General features: G+C 33.0%; 3 protein-coding genes and 1 non-coding gene across 5 annotated transcripts; 2 read left to right on the plus strand and 2 right to left on the minus strand.

Moving 5' to 3' along the window:
• The first annotated feature begins 2,882 nt into the window (after positions 1-2,882).
• LOC104749275 (protein transport protein Sec61 subunit beta) lies at positions 2,883-4,517 on the plus strand. 2 transcript variants are annotated; one of them, XR_015584681.1, is made up of 3 exons: positions 2,883-3,111; positions 3,197-3,500; positions 4,026-4,517. XR_015584681.1 is itself a non-coding variant. In XM_010470866.3 (2 exons), the coding sequence occupies exon 2, from the start codon at positions 4,052-4,054 to the stop codon at positions 4,313-4,315; it is 264 nt and encodes an 87-aa protein (XP_010469168.1). In that variant the 5' UTR covers positions 3,361-3,500; positions 4,026-4,051; the 3' UTR covers positions 4,316-4,517. The 2 variants fall into 2 exon arrangements, 1 of the variants encoding a protein (XP_010469168.1); XM_010470866.3 differs by lacking the exon at positions 2,883-3,111 and having other exon boundaries at positions 3,361-3,500.
• A 453-nt stretch (positions 4,518-4,970) lies between these two features.
• LOC104749276 (GATA transcription factor 4) lies at positions 4,971-6,335 on the minus strand. The gene is made up of 2 exons (XM_010470868.3): positions 5,902-6,335; positions 4,971-5,794 (listed from the first exon to the last, which is right to left on the minus strand). Exons 1-2 carry the CDS (start codon positions 6,109-6,111, stop codon positions 5,276-5,278), a joined length of 729 nt encoding a protein of 242 aa, XP_010469170.1. The 5' UTR covers positions 6,112-6,335; the 3' UTR covers positions 4,971-5,275.
• Positions 6,336-15,947: 9,612 nt separating this feature from the next.
• Positions 15,948-17,144, plus strand: LOC104749277 (uncharacterized). Its single transcript, XM_010470869.2, has 2 exons — positions 15,948-16,171; positions 16,550-17,144. Exons 1-2 carry the CDS (start codon positions 16,071-16,073, stop codon positions 16,833-16,835), a joined length of 387 nt encoding a protein of 128 aa, XP_010469171.2. The 5' UTR covers positions 15,948-16,070; the 3' UTR covers positions 16,836-17,144.
• A 5,857-nt stretch (positions 17,145-23,001) lies between these two features.
• On the minus strand, positions 23,002-23,104 carry LOC147925015 (U6 spliceosomal RNA). Its single transcript, XR_015585584.1, has one exon. It is a non-coding gene; the product is annotated as a U6 spliceosomal RNA (small nuclear RNA).
• Positions 23,105-23,126: the final 22 nt, after the last annotated feature.

Consider the following 23,126-nt stretch of genomic DNA (forward strand, 5'->3'; position numbering starts at 1 on the left):
CGTTATGTAGTAGCTAAGGAGTTCATTTTAGTAACTATTTTGCCACTAGGATTGGAGCTTTGGTAATTTGGATTAGTCGCGAACTGGTTACATTTTACATTTAGGGTTCACATATTAGCCACTTGCCAATTTTTTGGATAATTATACCTTTTAAACAAATAAACCAAACTTGATCTAGTTACGTTTCTTCCCCTTGAGTAACCGAGTTCTATGAAGTCTATTTGTTACAGTAACTACAAAAAAATATTTATTATACTATATCACTTAGTATTTAATAAATACTTTAAGTTTCTGATGTACGTACATCACATATATCAAACAAAATCAAATATACGTACACACCAATAATAAAATAAATAGATGTACATAACATCAAATTTACTTACAGTGTACGTACACAACAACAATGACACAAATAAATCGGTGTACCAAATTTCTCTTTTCCAATATATGTACACAACACCAATGAAACAAATAAATGTACGTTGCATCGAAAATATCATAATCTACGTACAACAACAATGAATAAAGTTTTCTGAATACTTTGAATTTTTTTAATAAAGTTTAGTCTGAAGTAAGATATAATCTATAAAACTTGAAATGGCAGTTTTACATTTTGTAAATAAACCAACTTACATGACTTTTTATTATTATTGTTATTCACATAAAAAAGATATAATAAATAAATATTGATCATTACGAGATATACATATAACTATATATGTATATGTTTTTTACTAAAGAGTTAGTATGTTTGTGTGACAAAATTTAATTAACTAATCATCATTCTAATTTTATTCACATTTATTTGATCAACAAAAAAAAAATTAAAATTAATATAAATATATTTTCTTTTCTTTTTTACCTTTTCTCCTTTTTCAATTTTTTCTTTACCTTTTAAATTAATTGAACAGTGCATCAGATGATTATTAAATGAATATTTTTAATTAACTGTAACAGTACATCAATTGGGTTACAAAACAAAACTGAAATTAGCTAGTTACAACTTGTAAGGATATAGTTGTCTTTGTTTTAAGAGGTGGCTAATATGTGAAAGCTATCTTTCACTTTGTCAAACTGTGAGAGAAAAATTTTATTTGGAGTGTTTGGTGAAATTTTCTTGTATATTTATCCATGAACTCAAGCTTTTGGCTGTTTTTTTAGCTTATTTTCTTATATTTTTGGGCGAAATTGGGAAGAAAAAGGAAGTATTTTAATTTACAATATAGTTTCTATAAGAATTTGTTCGAAGTGGAACAAAAACTAATGGGCTAACAACATATCAAACATCACTTTATTTTTATTTTTTTTGTCGACCACTTACATTATATTACTATTGTGAGACTTTTTTCTTGACATCTATTACTACTGTGAGACTCAGATCGGTCTCGTGAGAGACTACACACTCTTGTTTATTTTATATATCACTTTCAGTACTACATTACATACCTATGTGTCTCGCCTGGTAGATCGTAATCGAGATCTATAAAAGAAACAAAAATGTATGAAAAGGTATAATAATACGTTTAAAATACAACGTACTACGGTACTTACTTGAACGTACGCCTGGCGAAGCTTCTTTCTTGGTTTCCTCAGCTAACCACTTAATTAACGTAGGTTCACGCATAGGGATTAACGAAACCGTGTAGAAAAACAAACGTTTTTTCTTGAATGATTAGAGTACTACTAAATCGAAAAATAAAAGTTTTCGTTGCTGTGGACTCTGGACCGTGGAGCCATGTCGCCGTCAGCAGATATTTCTGCCTTTAACTACGACCTCATATATAATTAAGTACATGACCTACCACTAAAAGTATTAACGATTATATATGTATATATATATATATATATATTTATCATCGCCTTACCGGTGTACATTAATTCTCTTCGTATATAAACTAGTGATTCTTATGGATTTTTGCCGTTTCTTCATCCAAATATTATGAATGTGCCATTTTCACTTAAATTTTATAGATTTGCTATTTTCTAATTTTTCAAAATGTCTGTTTTTATAATTTTTTTTGCTAAAATACATACTTCGTATCAAATACTAAACCCTAACAAAAAATGGAACCAATCAAACTCAAACATAATGTGTTAAATTGTGTTTTTAAATCTTAAAAAATAGCAAATCTAAAAAGTTTAAGGTGAAATGGCAAAACCTATAAATGCCATTGAAAAAAATCTCTATTTAGTAATTAACTCATATAAACTATGATCTTTTTCTCAACTTTTGAAAGTATATTTAGGAGTTTGGACCAGAAAATGTAATCATGATATTGGATTTGTCTTGATATATCTCTTGGGAAATTTTTGCTAAAGGATAAGAAATAACTAGTTGTATTTTTCTGGTGTGGTCGTAGAAACAATTAGATGTTACACCTTTTTTGAAATCGCCAAAGTTTCTTTCAAAATCCATCGCCATCAAAATAAACCTTCTTTTTTCAAACCGTCTAAATCAAATGTTGTTGATGAAACCAATTAAGTGGTTGTAACGTTTTAACTTGTAATTTGGTGATTGCTTAATGTTGTCTCGTGTTGGTTGAGTATCCCTAAACACAAACTACTTGACGGATGCAATTTTCTGGTTTGGTTTTATTAGCCTAAGAGATTAAGCTATCCTGAGAAGTGAGAACGAGTACGTTGTTGAGAGTTTTCATTCATCCTTCTCTTGGGCTCAAATATTTTTATCTTTTTATTTTGTATAAACTTTTGATAAATAACTGTATCTTAGCGTGTATACTTTTAATAATTTTTGATCTCCTATTTTGTATCCATAGGAGAATAAATGGGCCCAGCCCAATAATTAGATTTTTTTTGGAAATAGAGTTGGGCTTAAGCTGAAGGGTGTTTATAACCAGTTGTCTCTAAACAACCAGAAAACTAATAATAGATCTCTCTAATCATCAATGGAAGATGCAGCCAAAATTATCTATTAGATAAAAGAAAATACAGTATAAAGCAGTTTACTAAAGTTTTAGAGCATAAATTTATACAACACAAATGCACTCTAAACAAAAAGAAGAAACTAATGGGTCTCTAAACGAACGAAAACTATGTTATGAAAACTCATTCTAATCATTGGAAGATGCAGCCTATTATTCTAACATGGTATGTGATCTCTTATCTTTTATAGTTTCCCTTCAGTCGTGGATTTTGTTAATTTCAATAATTTGAAGGAAACGAATATTTTTAGAACCAAAGGCGCAAAGTCGTGCAAAGTTTGTTGTGTATGTGTGTACACACACATACGGATTGTCGTCCACGTGTCAATTACAAATTGGAGGGTTCTTACATTCAACTGATTACGTGTCGTTACACAATTGGTCGTTACGCGAACGAGTTGCGTGGCCTCACAGAAGAGAGACAAAACTCTCAAATTCATAAAAAGAACAAGAATGAAAGAATGGTCGACGACGAGTCTGCGATTTACGGACATTGGCGAATTCTCCCCTAAAAACGTTGTCGACGACGCGATAAGGAAATTGAAGCCGGAACAGGTGAATTCTCTAATTCGAATCCCGTTACTGTGAATCTAAGAGACGATTATGATACATTCGAACATCTCGTAATGTTTGATTGTTTAGATGCATATGGTTTGTAACTATGATCGCATGCATATATTTGTCTGATGTAGATGTTGATTTCGCTACCGTAACAACAGTTGTAATCTACGATTATGACACGTTTTATTATTATTGATCTGCATGCCCAATGTTGCTTTTTATTCTTTTTTTGGGGGATGTGATGATGAATCTTGATAATATGGTTCATATTATTCAAGAATGATGATAACATCGTTAATCTGAATCTTGATTTTCAGCTATATACATTGGACACAGAATTCAACCTTTTATTCGGTTTATGATTTGGATTAAACATTAATCACAGCTTAGGAGAAGTTTCCTTGACATTGTAATTCTTAGATTTCATCTTTGATCTCTATTGTTTTTTACAAACGTTTGCTGTAGAGAGATTTCTACTTCATTCTTTCTTAACTTTGTTCGTTTTTTTCATTGAATTAGTTTAAGAAACAAGAAGTGAAGCAAAAATGGTAGGAGGTGGAGCTCCACAGAGAGGAAGTGCAGCTGCAACTGCAAGCATGAGGAGGAGAAAGCCTGCTGGTGGCGGAAACAGCAGCGCCGGTGGTGGAGCTGGTGGAGGAGCAGCCGGAACGATGCTTCAGTTCTACACAGATGACGCCCCTGGTCTCAAGATTTCTCCAAATGTTGTTCTTATTATGAGCATTGGTTTCATTGCCTTTGTTGCTGTTCTTCATGTCATGGGTAAGCTCTATTTTGTCAAGAGCAAATGAAGACGAGGACATACAACACACACAGCTAAATGTCATCAATACCTTCTTTCTTTTCACTTACTGTTTAGAATTTTTGTCAGTATAGTCGTTTCATTCATGTTTTGAGTTTTCTTGACTAGTCTGCATCCAGCTCAACATTCTGCAGTTTCTTGATATTGGCAAGTTTTGTCTTTCTAATACAACTTGTATATCCTCTTGTTTCTTGGCTTTGGTTTAGTAGATAGTTTTGTGGTTTAAGTGGAAAGCTAAACAAATTAGAGTGGTTTTGTTTGGTTTCGGTGTATGGCCGTTTAGTTTTAATTTATAACAGGTTTACGCACTTCCATAAACGATCACGAGTAAGAAGTTCTTTCAAATGAAGGAATCATAGTGAAAAATGCGGACGATTAAGTTAGATTTTGAATTACCTAAACTAGAATTTGATTCGACTTTGGTTACTTTCTTTAACGAAGTGTATTTGCCTGGTGAAGTCTCCAAAATCATAATTCTAAACCATGATGATTACATGTAACATGTATGATGTATGTATAATGTATGAAAGATCAACGAGCATGTCATGAGTGTGAATGTGAGATTAAAAACATCATAAGTCACAAAAAAAGCAGAGTCCATGGTGGTTGAGAGGCTTTTATATCTGAAAAAGAAGAAAATTAAATGCCGCCAATAAAATCATTTAATGATATAACTTTAAGGAGAGCCGTGAAAAACCAAAAGAAAAAAAAAACAAAAATCAAATGAATACTAACAAATTAATGACGTGATTAGCAGAGAGTTCCATTCCATCCTTTAAACTAATACTGATAACTTAAATAAAAGTCTCGTAACCCCCCCCCCCCCCCCCCCCTCGCGTCGGTCACGTGATCATCGCCGTTAGGATTACGACACGTCACCCCCCACCACCAATCACAAAACCCTCCAAAAGAGAAAACCCCAAACCGCATACGACGAAAACGCGAATTTTCACCGCGGCTGAAACGCCGGAATCGAAACGCACGATTCTTGCTGCTCCTTCTGTCGCCGGAGTTCCATAACTTTCCTGTGAGAGTTCGAGTGCTGAGTCAACACGAACGTCGGACTCGAAGCCGGTCTGTATTCCGGAACAAGCCTCCCTGATTTGTAACGAACACCGCAAGCGTTACAAAGCGTTTTCGGTCCCAGCGGTCCAGTTCTCCACTGCGGCGTTTTCTCCGACGCGCAGTGCGTGCACCGCCTCGCTCCTACATCCGCCGTGACTGATTCACCGTTGTATCCCTTCTTGTGTTTAGGTTTTGGAACGGAGCCGTGACAAAGCTCTGATTCAGGCATCGGAGCCCAAGTTCCAGCTACGGAAGGTGCCGGAGCTCTTGATCGGCGACTTCTGGGTTTTCCGGTGAATGAAACCTCGGGTCTAGCGGACATGGTTAAAGGATTCGTCGGGAAATCGGAGAAGGAATCGTCAACGAATCGTGATAACCATTCGAGATGAGCTGCGTCGTCACTCTGCAAATTCAAAAAAATTGAAAAAAAAAAAATCAGAACTCTGAAAAATTCGAAAATTAGAATTAGGAGAAATTGAAATTGAAATTGGGTTGGTTTGGGAGACGAACGGGGACGCAGAGATCGTGAGTAAAGTCGGTGAGGAGAGGAGGAGACGTGTGGGCGGAAGAAGGGAAGTTGAAAGGGTTTTCAGAAGCGACGGAGGAAGCGGCGGAGGAAGTGACGGTTGAGGAGGAGGAAGAGAAGATTTCGTCGTTGGAGAAATCGAGAAGGTCGTCTATGCGAAGCAAGTCCGGTGATGACATACCGTAGACGTCCATTGTTTAACTCTCAGACTCTCGGACTCGCTCACTGGGTAATGTGGTCACTACTGGTTCAGGGGTTTAATATAGAGAGAGACAGAGACAGAGAGAGAGAGAGAGAGAGAGTAGTCTTAGTCTAGTGTAAGTGAGGAAAGAGACGAAGAGCAACAAGGAGAACGTGCATAGAGTTAGCATGCACCCAGCCTGACCTGACCACTCCCTCTTTTCTTTATATTTTCTTCTCTATTTATTTATTTTATCGACTTTAATATACTACTATTTTGTCTACATTTTTCTTTGAACATATGCATGTGCTGGCTATTTTGCTTAACATGATTCCATTAATTTATTTAACCATGAATTACATTTTCTGTCATAAAATGCATATATTATATAGATTATATATATAGACTATGATGAGTTTAATTTAAATAAAATTAATGAAGCGGATACTAGATTTGTTTTGTGTAAAACTCTTCACTGTTTTTGTTAATAGAATTTCTACCATTTCTGAAAAAAATTGTTTTATTTTCCCTTGATATCACGGCGTTTAAATCGTAAACATGATCCAGATGAATGACCCGTTTTCTCCAATTTTCTAGATGATTTCAGCCACTACAAATCAGTTCTTCCCGCCTTCTCCCTCACCAGGATCCAGCGTACGTCGAATGTCAAAATCGATTGTTTTGCTCATTCATCGAGATCTTTAGTTTCAGAAATATTTTTTATAAACTCTTCTCCACCGGTTTGGACAACCAATCTTGGATTTAATTTCTAATTTAATGTGTGATTGACAAAAAAAAATCGTAAGCATGAATTATTTATGTTATTTTTGTAAAACTTATTTTCCCTCGAATGTGTAACCAAGCATATAAGCTGTACGTGGCCTAGGTATATTTTTAGTCTGAAGTCTGAAGGTTAGGTTTGGCTGTATAATGCAAACCTCCAAATTGTTAGAATTCAACAAGGCAACCAAAAATAATTAAGGAAAGTAGAACAAAATCGGCCCTTCAATTATTCACCAACAAGACACGACTGTCGAAATATAGGAATGTCTAGAATATTCTAGAGTATATTTGTTAATAATTACTGTATCTTTATATATAGAAACTAGGTTAATTAGCTTCTCATTCTATTCCCTATATAAGCATATGTAATTCATGTAATCATTATGAGAGTCAATATACAATTCTTCCATTCCTAAACTCTCATCAATCTCTAATAACGACGACTGGTCTAGTTTGCGCGACTGTGTTTACATGATAAATATTTCGCATTTTGCAATTTAGCTTACAAAGAAAATAAGAGAAGAGAGATGGGAGTCTCTGTAGAGTAGCGCAACATACTGTATGTGTCTAATATCATTCTTTAGTAACCTTAGCATGTCTTTTAGTACTGGTTTATTACATGAGAATAATTAAGAACCTGAAGTGATAAAACTATCTTGTTCACCAGAAGAAGTAACATACATCAGTTTTTGATGATTTATATCTTGTAATACTAGTTCTGTTATCTATTTTAAAACTTTTCTGTTTTTATTGCTTTTTATAATGTGTTACTTGAAGTTGTTTTAAAAATCGAAGAATAATTATTATAAAAATGTAATGGGGGAATGGGGAAATGGATGGAGACAATCAAGGAGATGGATGAGTTAGACCGACGATCCGAAGTGCATTGCACTTTGGTTCTATAAATTCCTATGGCCCTCCTTTTAGGTTTCTATACATAAATATTTTTTTCCTATCATTTATGAATTTACATGCATTGCTCTTATAAATTTATTCATTTTTTTTTCAGCTATACAACTACTCATAATGTACAAACACGCACGGCACATGCATATGGTATAAAGAACAGGGAACCAATTGTTACGAACATTGTTTATCATATTCAGCTAAAAAATAAACATTCATATGCATCACTATCTTGTGCTCAATTTTTATGTGCCACCGCCAATCATTATAAGGGGAGGCTTTATAATTCGGGCAGATGTGTCTGATTATTTAACCAATCTATGTACTTCAAAGAGTATATATGATTTGCTAGGCTTTGAAGGTAGAACATAACATTGACTTACAAATTGCAGATACGCGGAGTTCGCAGAGTAGCGGGCGTGGCGCAACTTGTTGAAGTGTGTTTGGTCTGTTTCCACAAACGTTCTTGCTACACATTTTAGTAGAGTAGAGTTGTTCGGCAGATAAAATTAGTGATTTATGGATGATAAGAGCCGACAGTTTTAATTATTGGCCTATCCATAACAAGTTCTGAAGCTACAAAATATTTTATCATTACACGAAAGATAATTCAGTAAATCCACGTGGCTGCATGTGGGGACCGTTCTCATCTTCACGTGCCTCGAAGATAAAGAAGATTTTTCTTTGTAAGACGAAGCTAGCCATGAAGAAGGTATGCAAAGAAAAAAAAAACCGAGAAAATGATTTGAAAGATTTCAATTACTATAAAGGTTTTAAAATCATTACTTGACTATGAAGTGAACTAATGAAGTCAATTTACAATCTTTTTAAAATTATAATATTAATTTTGTTGTGCTAATAGCATAATCCCGCGCTAAAATGGCAGGTTTTTAGATCATGCCAAGTATTTTCATTTAGTAATTGCAAAAATATTCGAACATACAGTTTACTACCTCACATACGGTATAATTTTCTGGTCAACTAACACTCATAGTAGCATTTATAAATGCGATTGCAAGATGTTAGCATTTGTTACTAAAGACTAAAGAGTCCACTGGAGTGGACATTAACTTCTAAAACAAGATGGCACGAAACTAGAGGAACAGCAAAGGGAGATAAACTTGTTTTTATTCAGTTTAATTATTATTTTTTATTTTACTACCGACAATAGTTTTTTCCAGCTGGCATCTTCTCTCATTCAGAAGGTTCCCTCTCGTAGACACCTATATATATAATTTTTTTCGTTGTAGAATTTATTTTCCAAAGTATAAATCGCATGTAGGAGAAAAGTTACATAGGGAAATTTGTATAGTACGTGTTTGTAATTTCTGTCCGAGCTTATTTGAAACTTTCATTTTTTTTGTTTGTTGCCATGAATCCGAAGTTTGAACTAATGGTTGTCTCTAAATTACATACACACTTATTAACCACTAGGGAACTGTATATATATTATATTAATTTTATCAGAAGTCTCCAAAAGAACCACTAGGCAAACTATGTAATGTATCCAGCGAATATAAGTTGACCAAACAGAATTAGGAACTTGCTGACCACAAGTAAACAGAATTAGAAACTCAAATTATAAACAAAATTTTTTTTTTTAGCTAAACAAATTTTGATTTATCCAAAATGAATTCACTTATAGAGTTTGATCAAATTCTACTCGGTTTTTATTTAAGAAAAACAGAAGAAAACATATACTAACTTAATAAATATTTAAACGATGTGAAGTTGTGAACTAATTGGAAAGAGAGAAAAAAAAAAAGAGCGAGAAAAACGAGTGTAGAGAGAATGTGACGGTGATTGGTGGGCCTAAGCCTGTCATGGTTCAGTCTCATCTTTGAGAAAACTAGATAGGTACACAGAGCAAGTACATTGACGTACGGGTGCGCTTAGCTTCTCCCCAAGCGGCTCTCTTTTTTTTTTTTTTTTTTGTCAACCAGATAGAGGCTTTCTTACTTAGTTAGTGTGGTTCCACTTGCTTTTTTATTCTTCTTCCTTTGGAATAAGAATCTCTCTTTGCTTATTCATTTGATGATGATACATACGAATATTATCATCATCATCATCGTGCTTCAACTTCAACAAAATTCCTAGTTCGGCTTTCTTGAATCACGTGACGGCGGTGATCCCAAAGCGAACACGTGCGACCTCATGTGCCCATAATGACAAATTAATGTTTTAATATTCGTTTGTTAACTCGCTAGACTTTGTACTTTATTCACCACTTAATCACATTCACCTCTAATTAAGTAAAATAAGTAGTATTAATTTAATTGAGATAATGTTTACTCTTCTGACGAATAACATGCAAAAATGATGACCTTATGCTCATCCACTGTCCTTCCTGTCTCCCCTTTTTAAAAAATAATACGAATAAATTGTTGAGTAGTGTATTGACTATTGAGATATTCATGTTTTGTGGCTAATAAAATGAATGACCACCTTAGAGATATTTCGTACAAACAACAAAATAAAAGACTCATTCCACAATTCATAGCGACGTACATATATATATATATATATATTTATATACATTAGACTGAGTTCGAAGCATAGTATTCCATTGTAGTATTTAGTACTAGTAACAGACTATGGTTTCATTTACTTTAGGTGTATGCATATGCTATGCATTACATACATACACGAGACCACCGTAATCCAGTACGAACAAAATATTTCATTAAATTTGTGGAATCTGAAGCTAACGACTTGCCCTAGTGAAGCATAGTTAGTACACGTCGATGATTTACGCAAGCTTTTTCGTTTTTATTCGTTTATATTTCTTACACGTCAAGCTCAACAGTTTGAAGACAAAGCTAGTGAGAAGATCATGTGGAATGGGCTTCTGTTTGTATTGTGAATTATGGGCCGTGGGGACTAGTCTCCATAGAATGCGACAACCACCGCTTGGGGACATTGTTTAGCACAGAAAATGTGTCGGACATAAGACAGAAAACACGTACGGCGTCGTTATACGCCATAGCCATAGGAATGTTACGGTGCGTCGGAAAATCTCCGGCAAAGCCACAATTTTGAATTGGGCCGTGATATGTATATCTAAAACCCATTTATATTCTTTTCATTATGGATGAAACAAACGACGCGGTATATTCGAATCATTATCTATAATGCCAAAACATAAATGTTTAGAATTCGTACATCAATTTAAAGTAAACTTCAACGTCCATATATAATGTCTACATTTATACTCCATATAAAATCAACCAATATATATTTACGAAAATATATTTGTACATATATAGCCTCTTATAATAACTTCTTATCTTGTTTTTCTTGCTTTTAATACAACTTTTGCTAAATCAACTTTACTACGTCGTGCCAACCCACTAAAATTCTGATCATTTTCTGCAGGTTGATTAGATGCTGGTTAGTAATAAGCCGAATCATTTTACTTTAGGTTAAGGTTAATTAAATCTAGAATTTTCTGATATTTTCTTATGGAATATCTAAGACAGTATTGGATGGTGTTAATGCCTTGAGATGGTGACAGGTGGATCGTGGATGTGAGTCCCACAAAGAATCGGGTGAACGGTCGTTACTACTTGGCCGGACCCATAAATCGCCGATTTGAGCCACGGAGAGAGAGTGGGACACACGCGCTGTGACTTCTAGTGAACTTGCCGTTAACACAACGCTAATAAAGTTGAGATATTTCGATCCGGACGCGTGTAAGGTTGAAATAAATTGGCCAGAAAAGGTGTTCAGAGGAAATGGTCCCCTAAAAAGGGTAATAAGAGAGGAACGCATGGAAGATATTACGATGCATGGAACAGAGCCTTTCTGTGTCCGTTTCTAAGTTATCCATATGGCTTTTCACATTCACGTACATAGAAGAGGGTTTATGAATATTCTGTACTTTCTCTATACCGTTCATTGTTCAATGTATATACGTATATCAGTGAGACCATTAATTACAATAAATGTGTTGTATGTACTTATAATATACTAGATTAGGTCCGCATATTAACGGTGATATAAGAAAAATATGTCAAATTTTAAATTATGTTCAAAATATTAATTTTATTTCATTTTTTTTTTAAACCGGATTTAGAGTTCACACACTCCATCTTTTAATACAATTTGTTTGTATATTACATGATAATAAAATTAGATTTTAATTATATGCACTCAATCCCAATGAGTAACATTTATAATTTTCATATCAAAAAAATATCCATTGTATTATCAAATTTATATCTTACTTAATATTGTTAAAAAACTAAAAATATATAAAATATAATTCTCAAAGAAAAAACTGAAAACTAATTTTATCTTATATTTAAAAAAGTAACAATATCTTAAATATATTTGTTTCATATTTTATAATTTCATACATAATAGTTTTACTACTTGGCCAACTAATTTTAAATAAAAATTATACTAACATTATTATAAATTAATCAAAAATTTAAAGACGTCATTATGAGAAAAAATATTTGTTTACGTAAAGGTGAGTATCTAGAATCATTTTTCTTTTAGGATTAATAATTGATAGTATAATTTATTTAATTATGGTATTATAGTAATTAATTGTATAATTTTTTAAATTCTTTTTCTTATAGAATCAGTAATTTAAAATTAGAATTAGTATTATTTTATATATATATATATATGTGAACTATCTTTTGTATTTATTAAATTTTTTAAAATTTCAATTTCTTATAATTTACAATTATGTTAAAACAAAGTTTTTGTATAACACAAGACAAAATCTTTAATTGTTAAAATTGACACGTGTCGCGATCACATGAGTTACTAACTTTGAAAACCAAGGTTTATATAATAACATAATATTGAATAAGCTATCAAATCATTCACTGATTGAAAAACTTAAGAAAATTACATTAATTTATTTTGATTATCTTATTTTTACTATATTATGTTAATCACTAATTTTAACACTTTTTTTTAGCATCACTAATTTTAACACATTAAACCTTTTTACTCTTTATTCACTTTTCTGTATAAATTTCTTTTTACTATATGATTATTATAAATAATAATTGCAATTAAATTGCAAATATTTTCCTTATTAATTACACATATTTTCCTATTGAAATTAGTAATTTAATAGATAACTTTCCTATTAGAATTAGTGATATAATAGATTACTTTTGGTTTTATATACCTTTTAAAAATATTAATTGTAATCTTTTTATTTTTAGGATTTTTTAATTTTCCTAATAATTATTAAATAAAATTTCTTTTCATATATGTCAAAATATTATTGATATACTTGACACATGTTGCTACTATATAACTTACTAATTTTGAAAACTAAAGTTTATATAATAAGATACTTTACAATTCAATATTCACCAAGATTACTGTTGTGTGATGTAATTAAAAACAGTTGAAAGTGACTCTTTCAGTGGCTTTATGAAATAGATGCTTGAGTCGTGTATATTCTTACAATTTATTAAATCATGTCTTGTATTTGAACAATATGAACTATATATTGAAAGGGCAACAAAAAATGAACTATATCATGTATGTTTTAAAAATCAAATGAACTATATATATCATTAACTCTAATTAACTAATGTTACTTTGTTAGCAAAAACAAAAATAACTTGAAATAACGATATACTAAAAAGGAAGAAAGTAGAAAGTGGTCTAATTATATGCTAATTCTTCTAGTTAGGAGGCTTTTCTATAAGTTGTTGGCACATGGTAAAAAACTAAATGTGAAACTGAAAAATGTAACTACTTAATTGAGATCAGTTATTGTTTTTTACTATGCAATTGAATTTTTTAGAAAGGTTGTTCTAGTAAGCAAGTCTACTGTCTACAGTTAATTTCTCTTTTTGATATCAACAAGACAACAACTAAGTGAACTAAAGAAGCTACGTCTAAGACTAAAATGAAATCAAAGAAAATAAATTACGTCTGAAGACTGAGGGGTACTTTTATGATATTTTTCTTCTTGTACAAACACGTTAGATGTGTTCTTGTTTTGTCGCGTGAAACTTACTGGGAAGAAATGTTGTCAGAGTTGACTGGCATTATTATAGCATGGTTCTCGAATTGGCTATTATTTTCCAATAAACATGTGTTACCATAATATTACATTTTCCGAATGTAAATATACACCAAAATAAAAATATATGGGCTCCACTTTGTCGACGTATACCAAACCATCGTGTGTATATGTCAGTGTGATAATTTAATAGTATATAGTTCTCCAAAAACTTAGAGCCAATCACATTTATAAACGCCTAAACAAGTATGGTTTCATTGCATATATAAAATCCTAGGGACACGGTTTTTACAAGTAAATGCTGTATACATGTAGTTTAATATTCTCGCGCGCTATAGAATTCATCAAATAAGAGTGTTCTGGAAACGGTGTGATGATGCAACTCAAACACGATAAGTTTTATTTTAGTCATGGACGACGAAAAAAAAGAAAAATTTACTATAATACAATATTTTAACTCGCGGTATACCGCAAGATAACTTTTTATTATTAGATTTAGTTTATTTTGTCTAATTAATTTTGTCTGTATTGTTAATTATTACAACAATAATAAGGGAATTAAATACATAAATATGTAATTTATAAGCTATTGTCTCATTAAGCCACAATATTACTAATGATTTAATTATTTTACAAAATTTTAGTTAAATTACCTGATTTAATATTTCTCATATTCTAATATTAGCAGTATTGGCCAAATAATTAAATGAGGATTTAACCCGTGTTTCAAGACCAAATTAATAATATTTTATATTTATATTAATGTTAATTATATATAGATATTCAGTTTCTAAATAAAATATATACTGAATTAATTGTATGTCCTCTTGCTAAAGTTAAATATTTGTGAACATTGGTTTTCTAATCATTCTAAAATTGGATTTTTGGTTTAGGAAATTTATTAATGTTAATTATATGGAGATTATAACATTTTTTTGACAAATATGTTGTATATCATTTAAATTTGAGAGATTCTAGCATCTATAAAAATAATTTTCGAGATTTAATGAGTTAAAATTTTAATGGGTAGAGTTGTTTTTGGAAAAATCATAATGTATATATGTTGTTAAGATTTTTTGGCAATAAATGTAACAAATGTTGGTCAATTTAAGAAAGTTTAGTATTTGAGTTTCTCTGCAATGTTATTTATAGAATTGTTTTAGGGGTTAATATTGTAAAGAAAAAAAATTAAATAAGTAAAATAAAAAAGGACATAAACCAAAATATATTTCAACAATAATAATATAGATTGATCATGTGAATATATTAATTTCGGTACTATATTTGCTAAGACAAGAAGTTTCATCAGTCACATTTATTTATTTTTTAGACCTCTATGGGCTATGATATCAAAAAAAAAAACTAAAAAGCATACGAACCAAAAGACTTAGGATTCGATAAAAGTCTATTTGAGAAATTAATGTAATGCACGAGAAGTTAAATGAGTTGACTAGTCTTTCTTTAAATTCATTATCGTGTGACTGCATATGTGTAGAGTAGTAGTAATAGTAGAAGATACGGTTGCATTCATAAAAGTGGGTCTCTTCATAAACTAACATGAAATAAACAAAACATCTTGAGCTTTCTTTCATAACTTTGTAAACTATATCATACGGATCAGTTTTATTTTCACGATGAGATCATATTTTCTTTCACCAACTACGACAATTTTTTCTTTTTTTCTTTGTTTGGTTAAATAAATGACTAATATAATTTAGTTAGAAGATGTCGCTATTTGGTAAAAACTGTGAGCCCTTCCTTCCTTCTTTTTCTCTAACCAAACGGGGAGTGTCTATCACGCTCTCTCCGGATATAAAGTCAAAGATATGACATCCCACAAGTTTCCCTTATTCACGAAATTCCCAAAATATACTTAAAAAGGCTTCGAGAATAGATGGAGAACACAAGGGTAAAATAGTCATTTAATATTCGATTTTTATAATTTAAGGTTCTTTGTTTCTCCACCTCCGAAGCTCCAACTGAAAACGACTGCAAAGCAACCTGCGGTCTCTCTACCTGCCTTGTTACGCTATTATATATTTTTTCCTTTATTGATTACTATTTTCCTTGATTTTATAAAAATTATTATTATTTCTTATGGACCGACTTGCGAATATTTTAAGTCTTTAATAAACCCAATTTATATACCTTTTTTTTGTTTCCCCTTCATTGTAGTAGAATCAATTCTTGTCATTTATTCATTTTCTCTCTCCCTCTCTCATTTTCTCTCCATCTCCTCCTTCATATTCTCCCTCATCTGCTAACTAAGGAAACAAAAAATGGTGGATCCAGAAAGAAGAGTGTGTTGCATGTGTGGTGATGTGGGTTTTTTCGACAAGCTCTTTCATTGCAGCAAGTGCCTTAATCGCTTTCAACACTCGTATGTTCTTCTTATTACATATAATTTGTGTCTATTTAAATATATATATATATATATCTATCCATACCATATGTACTTATGTGTGTACTATACTCATCATCATCATGCATATTAACAACATAGAGTAGATTTAGATCGCAGTGGACGGTGAGATATGCCACGTGCTCTATATCTATTTATCAGATGATGATCATCATAATCATACATCAAATCTAAAGCTAGCATGCATATATGATATTTATGTATATACATATAGGATGTGTATATATTTCATACGAGAACTTTCTCAACAACGACCATATATACTTTAAATATACATGGACTATCACCATCATCATCAATTCATGATCGTGATCATAAATCTTTGATATATACCAGGTACTGTAGTAGCTATTACAGAGAGCAAGCTGATCCAATCAAGATCTGTGATTGGTGTCAGTGTGAAGCAAAGAGTCGAAACGGAGCGAAACAAGGTGTTAATGGTGGATCGTCTAAGAGATCGTACCGGTCGGAGTACTCTTCAGGCCACCAAATCAAACAGCAAGAGACTAACCAAACCACTAGTAGTAGTGTTCCTCCAGCAGCCGACAAGGGTAAAACCGGCGTGCCTTCTCCTAGACTGGCCACTCGCAGGTACAAGCTTCTCAAGGATGTTATGTGTTAGTCTTGTGTTCTTGAAATAACAAAAAAAAAAAAAAAGGTTTGAGATATGGAGAGTTAATTAGGATTTGTGATAATAAGACACATGTATGTAAGATATATATATATCTATATATATATATATATATCTAGGGTTATGGTAGCTAGATGTTGTTAATTATGGTTTGAGAAGCAATGTAATTTACCTGCGGAGTTATGTCTTAGATATATATGCTGCTAGCTAGCGAGTGAGTGTTTGAAATATATTAAGTAATGTTTTTATAACAACATAAATCTTCTGTTTGGTTGAATGATTATTTTGTGCTTAAGTAAATTGAAATCCTCATCAGACCAAGAGAAAAAGAGAAAAAAAAATTGTTATCCCTCGGCATATGATGACACAAGCAAAAGACACAAACAAGCTAGTAATAACACTCGTTTAGTTTTGACATTGTTTTCTTATACTGAAAATGCTTTTTTTTGTTTTTTTGAGTTGATTAGTGTGTTAATCTAAAATATACTATGAAAGGATTTCTGATAAACCAACTATTGAGCGACACTATTGTCATATTAGTTTAAGTTTTTCTTTCACATGAAAAAACATGCATGTTTCGAAGATTGATGTTTTTGGTAGAGAGGAGTCACGAACAGTTAAGTAGTTGAAAAAGACTATTTGATGACCACTACACAATTTATACAGAAACATATAGTGAATATGAATGATTATGAGAAATCAGCGTGGTGAGATTGCGTGAGAACGGTGAGATAAAATCGAGTTAGAGATCCAAAAGAATCTTAATCACGGCCTCATCCACACATATCTAGCTGTTCATGGTCTCACCGTGGAGATTTTATGAAAAGAAGTCACCGGCAAAGCAGTGTCACGCAGCACATTGATCACACATATATGTATTGCTGAGATTCTTCAGGAGAAATGAATGCATTTTTAAGTCCTTTGTCTTGTTTCCTCTTTTGGACCAAAGACATAAATAAAATAATTGATATAACCAAAACTAAAAAAAAAAAAAGCTGCCACCTTCTTTCTCTGCCACTCAAAATTCATTCCTCCTTTCTCCATTTTTTTAAATTTCCTTTTAGCCACTAAAAACTATTTCTGCTTAAACAAAGTGCCCAACTTGGGACAGAAAGAATACCGGAAGAATTTATAAAGAATATTAGTTTACAAAATTTTAATTGTAATTAAAATTTTCATCTTTCCATATAAAAGTGAATTAACACCTTAAAATATAATAATAAGAAAGAAGAAGAGAACTCTCACTTTATTAACAGAATGAATCGATAGAACCATACTCTAAATCATCACTCTCCCTCTCAACAACCATACGTTGCTGTTACACTCGTATAATAGACAAGAGTCAATGGCTGAGCTAGGAATTACTCGAGATTGTTGAGAGTTAAACTTGATTTTTAATCAAGATTGATTAAATCCAAGTTCTAGAGTTTTCTCTAGAAATATCAAGATCTCCACCTCCTTAAAAAAATATCTAGAAGTTCTAGAAAAATATATCACTTCCTTAAACATAAATTTTTTTAGATATTTAATTAGAATTATATAGATAATTATAGTGTTATAATCTAGATATTTTGATAGAATAATCTAGATTAAAAATTAAAATATTCTAGATATTTTGTAATATGGAGGCTATAAATACCTTCTCATACTCTCATTTGTAACCAAGATGTTGTGAAGTTGTTCCAAGTTAAAATCAAAATAATAAAAGCTTTATTTCTAAACTACTCTCTCAAATACTCAAAACACTTTCTCCATCACTTTTAAAAGAATTTACTTCCAACAAAGTGGTATCAGAGCTTGAAGATCCTAAACATGGCAAGTAATGGTGTTCCATTCCAAGTCCCAGTGCTCACAAAGAACAACTATGACAATTGGAGTTTACCAATGATTGCTATCCTAGGAGCACATGACGTGTGGGAGATAGTCGAGAAAGGTTACATTGAACCAGAGAACGAAGGTAGTCTCTCTCAAACCCAAAAGGATAGTTTGAGAGACTCAAGAAAGAGAGACAAGAAGGCTCTCTGTCTAATCTATCAAGGATTAGATGAAGACACATTTGAGAAGGTCGTTGGAGCTACGTCGGCCAAAGAAGCATGGGAGAAGCTTCGAACATCTTACAAGGGTGTTGATCAAGTCAAGAAGGTGCGTCTTCAAACTCTAAGAGGAGAATTTGAAGCTTTACAAATGAAGGAAGGTGAACTCGTCTCAGATTATTTTTCAAGAGTTTTGATGGTTACTAATAATCTCAAAAGAAACGGTGAGAAGCTAGATGATGTGAGAATTATGGAGAAGGTTCTTAGATCATTAGACTCAAAATTTGAGCATATCGTTACCGTTATTGAAGAGAAAAAAGATTTGGAGGCCATGACAATGGAGCAACTTCTTGGGTCATTACAAGCTTATGAAGAAAAGAAGAAGAAGAAAGAAGACATTGCCGAACAAGTACTAAAAATGCAAATTAATAACATTAAAGAAGAAATTGGGCAAAGTTATCAAAGAAGAGGTGGTGGTCAAATACGAGGACGAGGTCGAGGCCGTGGATATGGAAATGGACGTGGTTGGAGGCCATATGAAGACAACACAAGTCAAAGAGGAGAAAGCTCATCAAGAGGTCGTGGGAGAGGAAGCTCAAATTCAAGGTACAATAAATCAAGTGTAAAATGCTACAATTGTGGAAAGTTTGGACATTACGCTTCTGAATGTAAAGCTCCTAGTAACAAAAGAGTCGAGGAGAAGGCCAACTACGTTGAAGAAAAATTTCAAGAAGAAGACATGCTATTAATGGCTAATTACAAGAAGGATGAACGAGAAGAAAATAATAAATGGTACCTCGACAGTGGTGCAAGCAATCACATGTGCGGGAGAAGAAACATGTTCGTGGAGCTTGATGAGTCAGTGAAAGGAAACGTCGCTTTAGGAGATGAATCAAAGATGGAGGTACAAGGAAAAGGAAACATTCTCATTCGATTGAAGAATGGAGATCATCAATTTATTTCCAACGTTTACTATATTCAAACCATGAAGACAAACATCTTGAGTCTTGGGCAACTCTTAGAGAAAGGTTATGATATTCGATTAAAAGATAATAACCTTTCTATAAGAGACCAAACAAGTAATCTCATTACTAAAGTGCCGATGTCTAAAAATAGAATGTTTGTTCTTAACATTCAAAATGACATCGCACAATGTCTCAAGATGTGCTACAAAGAGGAGTCTTGGCTTTGGCATCTTCGATACGGACATCTAAATTTTGGAGGTTTGGAGTTACTTTCTAAGAAAGAAATGGTGAGGGGGCTACCTTGGATCAATCATCCAAATCAGGTGTGTGAAGGATGTCTACTTGGAAAACAATTCAAAATGAGTTTTCCAAAGGAGTCAAGCATAAGAGCTCAAAAGCCATTGGAGTTAATACACACGGATGTGTGCGGTCCAATCAAGCCAAAATCACTTGGTAAAAGTAACTACTTCCTTATCTTTATTGATGATTTTTCAAGAAAAACATGGGTGTATTTCTTGAAAGAAAAATCCGAGGTGTTCGAGAACTTTAAAAAATTTAAAGCCCATGTTGAGAAGGAAAGTGGTCTTGTGATAAAAGCTATGAGATCTGACCGTGGAGGAGAGTTCACATCCAAGGAGTTTCATAAGTATTGTGAAGATAATGGCATTCGAAGACAACTAACGGTGCCTAGATCTCCTCAACAAAATGGAGTAGCAGAAAGGAAGAATAGAACAATTCTTGAGATGGCGAGGAGCATGCTTAAGAGTAAAAGACTACCGAAGGAGATATGGGCGGAAGTTGTCGCATGTGCGGTGTATTTATTAAACCGATCTCCAACAAGAAGTGTCTCAGGTAAGACACCACAAGAAGCTTGGAGCGGAAGAAAGCCTGGTGTTTCTCATTTAAGAGTCTTTTGAAGCATAGCTCATGCTCATGTACCAGATGAGAAGCGGAGCAAACTAGATGACAAAAGTGAGAAGTACATCTTCATTGGTTATGACAACAACTCGAAAGGCTACAAGCTTTACAATCCCGATACAAGGAAGACTATTATAAGTCGAAATGTCGTGTTCGACGAAGAAGGAGAATGGGAATGGAAGTCAAATGATGAAGATTATAACTTCTTTCCACACTTTGAAGAAGATGACCCAAAGCCACAAAGAGAAGAGCCTACTACACCACCAACTTCACCAACAAGTTCTCAAGGAGAAGAAAGTTCTAGCGAAAGGACTCCACACTTTAGAAGTCTACAAGAGCTTTACGAGGTAACCGAGAATCAAGACAACCTTACCTTGTTTTGTTTATTTGCGGAGTGCGAGCCCTTGAACTTCCAAAAAGCTATTAAAAAAAGACTTGGAGAAATCCCATGGATGAAGAGATAAAGGCTATACAAAAAAATGATACATGGGAGTTAGCTTCACTTCCAAATGGATACAATGCGAACGATGTGAAGTGGGTGTACAAAGCAAAGAAAAATTCGAAAGGGGAAGTTGAAAGATACAAGGCAAGATTGGTGGCTAAAGGATATAGTCAAAGACCTGGAGTCGACTATGATGAAGTGTTTGCTCCTGTTGCTCGTCTTGAAACTGTTCGACTAATTATTTAATTGGCGGCTCAAAACAAGTGGAAGATACATCAAATGGATGTCAAGTCAGCCTTCTTAAATGGAGACCTTGAAGAAGAAGTTTACATTGAGCAACCTCAAGGCTACATAGTCAAAGGAGAAGAAGACAAAGTTTTGAGGTTAAAGAAGGCACTTTATGGGTTAAAACAAGCCCCAAGAGCTTGGAATACACGGATCGACAAGTATTTCAATGAGAAAGACTTCATCAAGTGTCCATATGAGCATGCACTTTATATCAAAATTCAAAATGGCGATATATTGATTGTGTGCTTGTATGTAGATGACTTGATATTCACGGGTAACAATCCAAGCATGTTCGACAAATTCAAGAATGAGATGACGAAGGAGTTCGAGATGACAGATATTGGATTGATGTCTTACTACCTGGGAATCGAAGTAAGACAAGAAGGATATGCTAAGGAGGTACTTAAAAAGTTTAAGATGGACGACTCAAACCCGGTGAGCACACCAATGGAATGTGGAATCAAGTTATCAAAAATAGAGGAAGGAGAAGGAGTGGATCCAACACTATTTAAGAGCTTAGTTGGAAGCTTACGATACTTAACATGCACAAGACCTGATATCTTATATGCGGTTGGAGTTGTTAGTCGCTACATGGAACATCCAACAACAACTCATTTTAAGGCGGCAAAGAGGATTCTTCGCTATATCAAAGGTACCATGAACTTTGGTTTGTACTATTCTATTTCAAATGATTATAAGCTTGTTGGATATAGCGATAGCGATTGGAGTGGAGACGTAGATGATCGAAAAAGCACAAGTGGTTTTGTGTTCTACATTGGAGATACGGCTTTCACGTGGATGTCGAAGAAGCAACCAATTGTCACGCTTTCCACTTGTGAAGCGGAGTATGTGGCGGCTACTTCATGTGTGTGCCATGCTATTTGGTTAAGAAATCTTCTTAAGGAGTTAAACTTGCCACAAGAAGAGCCAACAAAGATCTTTGTGGATAACAAGTCAGCAATAGCTTTGGCAAAGAACCCAGTCTTCCATGATCAAAGTAAGCACATTGACACACACTATCATTACATTAGAGAGTGTGTTAACAAGAAGGATGTGCAATTGGAGTATGTGAAGACAAATGATCAAGTAGCCGATATTTTCACCAAGCCTCTCAAACGTGAAGACTTTATCAAGATGAGGAGCTTACTTGGAGTGGCAAAATCAAGTTTAAGAGGGGGTGTTGAAAGTTAAACTTGATTTTTAATCAAGATTAATTAAATCCAAATTCAGAGTTTTCTCTAGAAATATCAAGATCTCCACCTCCTTAAAAAAATATCTAGAAGTTCTAGAAAAATGTATCACCTCCTTAAACATAAAAAATCTAGATATTTAATTAGAATTATATAGATAATTATAGTATTATAATCTAGATATTTTGATAGAATAATCTAGATTAAGAATTAAAATATTCTAGATATTTTGTAATATGGAGGCTATAAATACCTCCTCCTACGCTCATTTGTAACCAAAAAATATATTTTTTTTTTTGAAAAAAAAACAAATAATTAAATGGAAATTTGGACTATTTCTAGATTTGTGCGTGTCATCCTTGCGCAGGAGTCATGCTAATCTTCTCTGTATCGTTCCAATTTTATCGGATGTCTCCGAAGGGACTTTTAACCAAGATGTTGTGAAG

This window comes from Camelina sativa, chromosome 16 (genome assembly GCF_030686135.1).
Source record: "Camelina sativa cultivar CO46 ecotype springtype chromosome 16, ASM3068613v1".
Lineage (NCBI taxonomy): Eukaryota > Viridiplantae > Streptophyta > Magnoliopsida > Brassicales > Brassicaceae > Camelina > Camelina sativa.